Source organism: Cyprinodon variegatus, unplaced genomic scaffold (genome assembly GCF_000732505.1).
Source record: "Cyprinodon variegatus isolate N-32 unplaced genomic scaffold, C_variegatus-1.0 Scaffold24, whole genome shotgun sequence".
In the NCBI taxonomy this organism is placed as follows: Eukaryota; Metazoa; Chordata; class Actinopteri; order Cyprinodontiformes; family Cyprinodontidae; genus Cyprinodon; species Cyprinodon variegatus.
Genome location: NW_015150477.1, coordinates 998,527 through 1,005,814, shown reverse-complemented (window position 1 = coordinate 1,005,814; position 7,288 = coordinate 998,527). Strand labels below are relative to the sequence as shown.

Genomic DNA, 7,288 nt, shown 5'->3' with positions numbered 1-7,288 from the left:
TATATATATATATGTATATATGTGTATGTATATTTATGAAACAAATCAACAAATCAATTTATTAATTTGTTCAACCTGTAGGAACACGTTAGCGTTAGCTACAATAACGGAAACAAAAACTAAAACGAAATCACGCGCTGTGAAGCTGTTACTTACTTTGCAGCAAACGAGCTGCAGGTAGATGGCCTCCGCATCACGCAGGACGCTCTGCAGGTCCAGCTTCATTGTCAGCTCATTTATATGCTGCAAACCAACCAGGAGAAGGACGGTGAACATGCTGATGATCTGCAGGGGTAAGTTTTGCAGCAGGCAGTAAGGAGGAAAATGATGTTAGACCTTGAGGATGGTGTTAAAGTCGTGGTCCGAGCCGATTAGCTCTCCTCGCTGAGACTCCAAGATGGAGCAGGCGATCAGCAGGTGGAAGTTGCTGCATGGGAGCTGAGACCAGAGGACCTGAGGAGGAGAAGAGAAATGATTGGAAACAGTTTTCATCTGGACTCTCATTGGCTGTGAAGCTCAGGGGCTTGTCACCATTTTCAATCTGGATAAAAAGCTTAATTTGTTTTTTCTTCAGTTTGCCATAAATAAACCAGTTATAACTTGTTTAATGTCATTTTGCTCTCTAATGGGTATCTACATGTTGTTATTTCAATATCCCCGTACAAACGCAGTATACAAAGAGTGACGCTGGTCATTGATATGTCCAGGGTGCCGCTGTAGTTCGTAGTGTTTCACATTATCAGACAACGATAGTGTGGCCTCCAATTCAACACCATCCATCCATTTCCAGATGTGTGCAGCGTCTTCCATTCCATGAGACTTTAACTTGGACCTGTGCTGAGCCTCTTAACCCCTGAAGATAGAAACCAACTGTGCACAAATATGAATTTTTTGCAAACTCAGGCTAACTAAAGGTCCAGTTTTTTTGTTTTATTTCAACAATGTGCTACCTTTCAAGAAATAGAGGGAATTGTCAGGTCCACAGATTCTAACAGCTACTTTTGGATTTATGCAGCAAAGTCCAAACAGTTTGGACGTAAAGGCCAAAACCTTCAACCTTCTATTCTCTATTCTATTCTGATTTAGACCTGGAGAAGTGGAGCAAACAGGGACTTGGCAGATGAAAAATGACCGGGGGCAAAAATCTTAGGTTTCCACTAAATCTATCATGCATATAAGAAGCGTTGAATAAAGAAATGTAACTGTAAAAGCTATGCTACTTCTTGCTGTTAGCTTAAGACACTAGATTGACATGGCGTGCAACAAGTCGTACGTCAGTGTTCCCATAACAGCTCCACTCTGAGGAAGCCTGTAGCGAACCCGCTCTCAGTGTCACGCTACGTAGCAGCCTTTATCTACATCACTGGATAAGACACTGTATAGAACGTAACACGGTGACATTTCTGTATCTGATGCTTCTATGCATGGAATTCATTTAATACAAACCTGAGAGTTTTATTTCTGGTCATTTGTCATGAGGTGAATCTGTGTTCGATTACTCTGGCCTTTTTCAAGGACCCAGATTTGTGGCAAATTTTAGAATTAAAACCAAAGGGAAATTTGTCAAACTGAATTTTTAATGCAAGTAAATACAATTTCAAAGCTGATTAATCCATTTCGTATGAATACGGTTTTTAACTCAGTTTAATATTAACCAGAGTAAAATGTTTAGTAAAATTTACCTTTAAACCAATACATTTGATTTAGCATTTTGCATTTACAGATTCACTCTGAGAAATTTCAGAGGAACTTTTCCAAATGAAAGTCTGAACAAATAACTTTTTTTTTTTATCTAACATTTTATCTGTCAGTGAGTCTCATCCTAATGTGTTTCCAACTTTATTGTTGCGGGTGGCCAAAAACAATCATTCAGAGGACCATAAATGTCCCCCGGGCTGTGCTTTGGAAACCCTTGTCTTTGTTGGTTTGCAGTTGTGGGTTTTTCTACATTTTTCTACTTACTACTGTGGGTGATGAATGGAACGCTGCTAGATGACATTTTCAGGCAGCTAGTTGACTTTTATTTTAGGGTAAAAAGGTAAATTGGGGCTGAATAAAACATGGATGCAACACTTTTTCGATTGTACTTTCAAAAGATGCATTCTTATGCTTTGGTATGTTTATGAGGGGTGGGTTGTCTGTCTCACCTCCCACAAGGTAAGTATGTCCTCAAAGGAAAACTCTCTTTTGAACCAGATGAGCAGCCAGCGGAAACAGAAGCAGAGGGAGCCGCTGTCCTGAGAGTCTGAGGGCCATAAAGAAAATGTTTAGTCTCATTTCCGTTGGATAAAAAAAAGACAAAAACATTAAAATCATGCATCATTTTAGTGCATAAGGAAGTGATTTCATAAAATATGTTTCTCTCACTTCTTTATCTGTCCTACTTTTCACCAATCATTTGACCAGGGGTTAATTTTACTATCAAGTCTGACTGGAAGAGCATCAGCTGAACTAACCGAGGAAGTCACACAGCTCTGGGTCCAGAGCCTTCAGCAGGATACTCAGCTGAAGGAGCTGCTCCTTCATCGCCTCCTGGGACTCCTCAAAGTTATGATGCTGCAAAAAGAAGAGCAGGAAGATAAGAGGGGGTTAATGCATGGGAAAACCAAATAAAAGCAAGGGGAAAAGGTGATGCAGAATAATGGCCTAAATGCAAATGAATTGGTAGAAAATAAAGCAAAACAACTATGGAAACATTTCAAATCAACTAGTTCAATCATAACTGTAGAGAGAAAGTTCTTAACTAACCACCAGCTCCATGAAGCCAGTCAGACACCAGAAGGACTCCACTTCATTCTGAGTGACAAACAGGATGGGAGAGAGGAGGTCGCTCATCCCCTGGACATAACCTGGACAGAAGGAGACAGGGAAGTCCTCAGTGGGATTGGAAAAGAAAAAAAATATTTGCTCTTCTAATGAAACAGTTAACCCTGTTTTAAATTAAAGGAGTTTGATGCATAAAGAGAAAATCCATCTGCAGCCGGCAGTTGATTTACAATCTGCTGGGCAGTATTTGGGGAAAGATAATTTCAAAACTATCTGATAACAAATGGCCAACAGAGAGGAAGAATATTTAGAAATGGATCCAATCACAGATTCTACAAAAAAAAAAAAAAAAAAATCAGAGCTCCTTCTCAGAGTCCACAGACTAATGTTTAACTTTAAGTTAAATATTAGAGTTCATGACCAGACAATTGAAATTGGAAGAGTAAAAACAGAAGCTTGACTTGGTTTGAGCTCTGGAACATCGTTTTTTAGATGAATGAGACTAAAGCTCAGATATTTGGTCACAACAGGCATCATCAAGAAGCATGGAGGTGGAGGAGGAAAGGGCTCGTATGCAACTATGTGAACCAGGAAACCTGATTCACTTACAAAGAGTTTGAAATAGTTTTGAAATTTTGATTATTTTTCCATTTTATTGAGTTTTGACTTTTGATTTTCAATTCTACTTTAGTTTTGTTTTTAAGTTGTTTTTAGTATCTGTTAGCTAGTTTGGTTTAGTTTTTTATTTTTTATTTTATTTATTTATTTTTTTAAAATGCTTAGTATCAGTTATAGTTTTCGCCTTTTATGTAATACAATTTGGATACCAAGAGCAAGAATAAAAAAATCCCTAAAACAATAGAAATAAAATCTCAGATAAGGACAGCCTGCTGCAAGAACACATATGACCTGAGTGCTGTACTGCCCTCTACTGGCGTAATGCAGTACAGCAACCAGAAACCAGATAATGCATTATGATGAAGACACAAACAAAAACTAAGCACATTCTCTCCTAAAAAATTTTTTTCTTTATATTTTAGTAAACTCTTTTTAACATTTAAGTTATTTTTGTGTGAAAAGTGTAGTTTCAAATTTATTTCAGTTGATCAAATTTTTTTTTTATTTTAGTTTGTCATTCAGTTAGTTTTAGTAAATGGTAATAACCTTGACTGACTTGACCAGTTTTTTCTGGGGTTAAATTTAAAGCCATCTGAACAGAAAATTGACGTCAAACCACAGCAGCAGTTCTACAACAGAAAAGAACTAAAGTGTTAAAACGGCCTAGTCAAAGTCCAGACCTACAGACTGGTAAATAATTCCCCAGTTAAAACCAGAGACAATTTGAAAGAGGGTCTGCGTTCCTTCATTTAGCTCACACAGGAGGGGGTTCTCTCCTCAAAAGGCATCCTGTGGTCAATATAACTCTGCCCTCAGCTGTTTAAACAATCAACCTGTGATTAAACCAAAAGCGACAGTGCACAGCTGCGTTCTGTCATGAGCACGCACCGAGGTCGAAGTTGTACATGCAGTAAGTCATCAGCACGTCGTGGAGCAGAGTCAGGCCGGGGTTGTCGTTGCCGGAGAAGAACGTGTTGTTCCTGTCCGTCCTGTTGACGTCCCTCTCTGTCAAGGACAGCAGAGCAAAGGAATCAACAGCTGCTGCTGGGAAAATAACATCCTTTTGTTATGTGGCATGCAGGAGAGCTGACCTATCAGGCTCCTGTACCCTCTGAGGAGGGTGTTCCTCATCTCCTGCTCTTCGCTCACAGACTTCCACTGCACCTTCATCCGGAAGTACTCATCCCTGCAGACACAGATGATGAGAGGAAAAGTTCTATATTCAGCAGGCTGTCAGCAAAGTCTGGGTATATATAAGGGAGAAAACTGACGTTTTGACTCGAAGAATGTCCTCTCTTTCCTTTGAGGTGCTTTTCCATGGATAGAAACCGAGGAGGAACTTCCACACTTCTTTCCTGAGCGATGGAGTGATGCCCTGCAGCGTTTAAATATAATTAGTTTTTGCTTTGCTACAAATGAAAAAGGTTGTGTTGGTCCCTCCTTGTCCTGTCTTACCCCTCTGAACACGAGTTCTTTGACTTTCTCCGGGTCCGTCACCCGGCCTTCGGAGTCCAGAAACTCCTCCCATTTATCCAGGGGTTGCCCCCTGGTTACGTCCGGCCTGGGGCCCAGCTCCACGCCCTGCATGGGACAAACAAGAATGAGCGGCGCAGCTCAGTTATCTTTCCCCCCAATGTTCTTTTTGTCCTTTTCTTACGCAGGTGATGAGCTCAAATCCAGGCTCGTCGTCAGGCTGCGCCGGCAGACCCGGTCCATGGGCAGCCTGCCTGACGGGGGCGTCAGGAGGCCGGAGAGCCGCGCGGAAGAAATTGGTGACCTTGGAGAATCCTCCAAACGTGGTGGCGTACGGGTCGTGGATGAATCTCTGTTGGGGTTGGACAAAACGGAGGAAAATTAAGACAAAACGTTTTGGCTTGAAAACATTTTGAGATCGGCCTCAAAGTACCGCGACGATGTCGGAGCCGTCATCCAGGATTTGAAGCTTGTCGAAGGTCTGAGGGAAGGCTTCCGAGCTCGAGTCGCGTGGGTATGCAAGGAAGAGGCGCCCGTCAACAGGAGACCTGAAGATGATCACACCAGGCAGCATGTAGACCAACTGACTCTTCAGCTTAGATCCATAATTAAAGGGTTTTACAGGTTAGCGATGTTTGAAAGAAATGCTAAGAAGTTCTGATCATTTGGACTCAGCGGTAATGAGGTTTTCTCAGCAAGGAGAAAAGGATGTTTCTTAAATGATACATCTGTATGGAGCACTTCCTTTTTATAAATAAAGTTGTTTTTCTGGTCCGCAAGCATATGCTAAAGCACAAAGAAGGATTGATGAAAAACTGAAAACTGAAAAGAATCTTGTTAGAGCCCAAAGAAGGATTGATGAAAAACTGAAAACTGAAAAGAATCTTGTTAGAGCGAATGGCATCATGAACACATTTGAAAATGAAACTGCTGCTGGATTTCAGCTGAAAAGGGAAGCTTTAGGATGCAGATCATGTCTCTAAACTAACACAGCAAGAGGAAGAGGAACAAAAAGCATCATTTTTATAGGAAGATGTCCCAGATTAGCATCCTACAGAGAAGCTATGGGGTCAGCCAACAGCAGAGCTCTGCTGATTTTATCAAAGGTTATGATGATACTCACTGGTCCAGGACGATGTAATGGTGGAGAGCCTTCAGAAGTTCCCTGGTTCCTCCTCTGTGGAAGTGCAGAGGAGGAAGCGGGTGGCCCCCTCTGCTCGTCAGCACCATGAAGTTCCGACCCAGGGAAAAGCGGGCCCTCCGGAGGGAGTACAGCTCCGACAGAGGCAGAGAGAACGCCCACTGACCTGTGATTAGAAAAAAAAAATGTTTCCATGAGTTTTCATCAAATAAACGCTGTGGCTGTAACTGTAGGAAGCAGAGAGTAAAACCTGAGTCTTTCACTTGGGCGTGTTCACGGTCTTTCTTCACGGTGCTGATGACCGCCCAGTCGGGCTCATACCCAGGGTCAAAGTTCATGTCCTCCTCGCCTCCTTCCCCATCCTGATTAGAAACAAGAAGAACAAATGATCACAACAAATGCAAACATTTCTTTTTTTATATATAAAGCACACATTAAGTGGTGGCCAACCTTCCTGCTGTAGAGGACCGTAGGCGCGCTGCGTCCCTCGTCCTGCAGGGGGCTCCATTCTAAAGCGGGCACTCCAGCCTATAGAAGGGGAAATGATCAGTCCATCCCTGTGCTTTAGAAAGATGGCATCCAGGTGCCGGTTTTCATACCCGTTCTACGATGCGGATAAATCCCGGGATGCTGGTTTCCTGGAGCGTCCTCTTGGCATTGGTGTGAAGGTAGACTCCCTCTTTCTCAAATATCAGCTGAGAGGAAGAAGAAGAAACCTTCAGTCAGACTTGCAAAGTGAGCCAATCAAAATCGAAGCTAACCTTTGTGCTTTTAAGGCCCCGTTTGAACCAAACAGGGAAAACCCAATTAATCAAACAGGTGATGATGCTCGGAATCAATAAACTAATCACAGAGAACGAAAACAGTCTGTGACTGTTAATGATTCCTATTGATTATTTCCAACGTCTACAACCCCCCCACCCATTAAAATCAGGGAAGCTCTGGATTCGATACCAATATGGCAATATGAAGCATTGACTAACAGCTGATATTGACCCAATACAATATCAGCAAGAATCATACAGATTGTTATTCCTTAGTTTGTGGTTTAGATAATTAGAAAAGGCTTAGTAAACAGAGAATAATAATCAACAACAGGTAGAACAGATCTATTTATTATTAACCGGTGGATTAGATAAACATATAATGCCGATACCAGAGATTTTAGATCCAGGCTGATGTACGGTTGTTTAAAAAATATCGATGCTCTAAGAAGCATGTAAACTCTACGGAAGAGGATTAGGGCCACTGAAAAAAAAAAAAAAGTTAACTGGTTTTTAAATTTTATTT

At 41.5% G+C, this 7,288-nt stretch overlaps 1 protein-coding gene across 1 annotated transcript in view; it reads right to left on the bottom strand.

The window, feature by feature from the left end:
* tbc1d17 (TBC1 domain family member 17) overlaps nucleotides 1–6,720 on the bottom strand; it is a gene marked incomplete at its 5' end in the record, with an annotated part of 8,014 nt that extends 1,294 nt beyond the window's left edge. Inside the window, 15 exons of the mRNA XM_015393341.1 lie at nucleotides 157–243; nucleotides 337–453; nucleotides 2,148–2,245; nucleotides 2,457–2,556; nucleotides 2,749–2,849; nucleotides 4,273–4,389; nucleotides 4,476–4,570; nucleotides 4,656–4,759; nucleotides 4,840–4,965; nucleotides 5,042–5,209; nucleotides 5,291–5,405; nucleotides 5,981–6,164; nucleotides 6,249–6,360; nucleotides 6,449–6,526; nucleotides 6,598–6,720. Of these exons, the coding sequence (XP_015248827.1) occupies nucleotides 157–243; nucleotides 337–453; nucleotides 2,148–2,245; nucleotides 2,457–2,556; nucleotides 2,749–2,849; nucleotides 4,273–4,389; nucleotides 4,476–4,570; nucleotides 4,656–4,759; nucleotides 4,840–4,965; nucleotides 5,042–5,209; nucleotides 5,291–5,405; nucleotides 5,981–6,164; nucleotides 6,249–6,360; nucleotides 6,449–6,526; nucleotides 6,598–6,720 (1,725 nt within the window). The remainder of the gene's footprint in view (nucleotides 1–156; nucleotides 244–336; nucleotides 454–2,147; nucleotides 2,246–2,456; nucleotides 2,557–2,748; nucleotides 2,850–4,272; nucleotides 4,390–4,475; nucleotides 4,571–4,655; nucleotides 4,760–4,839; nucleotides 4,966–5,041; nucleotides 5,210–5,290; nucleotides 5,406–5,980; nucleotides 6,165–6,248; nucleotides 6,361–6,448; nucleotides 6,527–6,597) is intronic.
* Nucleotides 6,721–7,288: the final 568 nt, after the last annotated feature.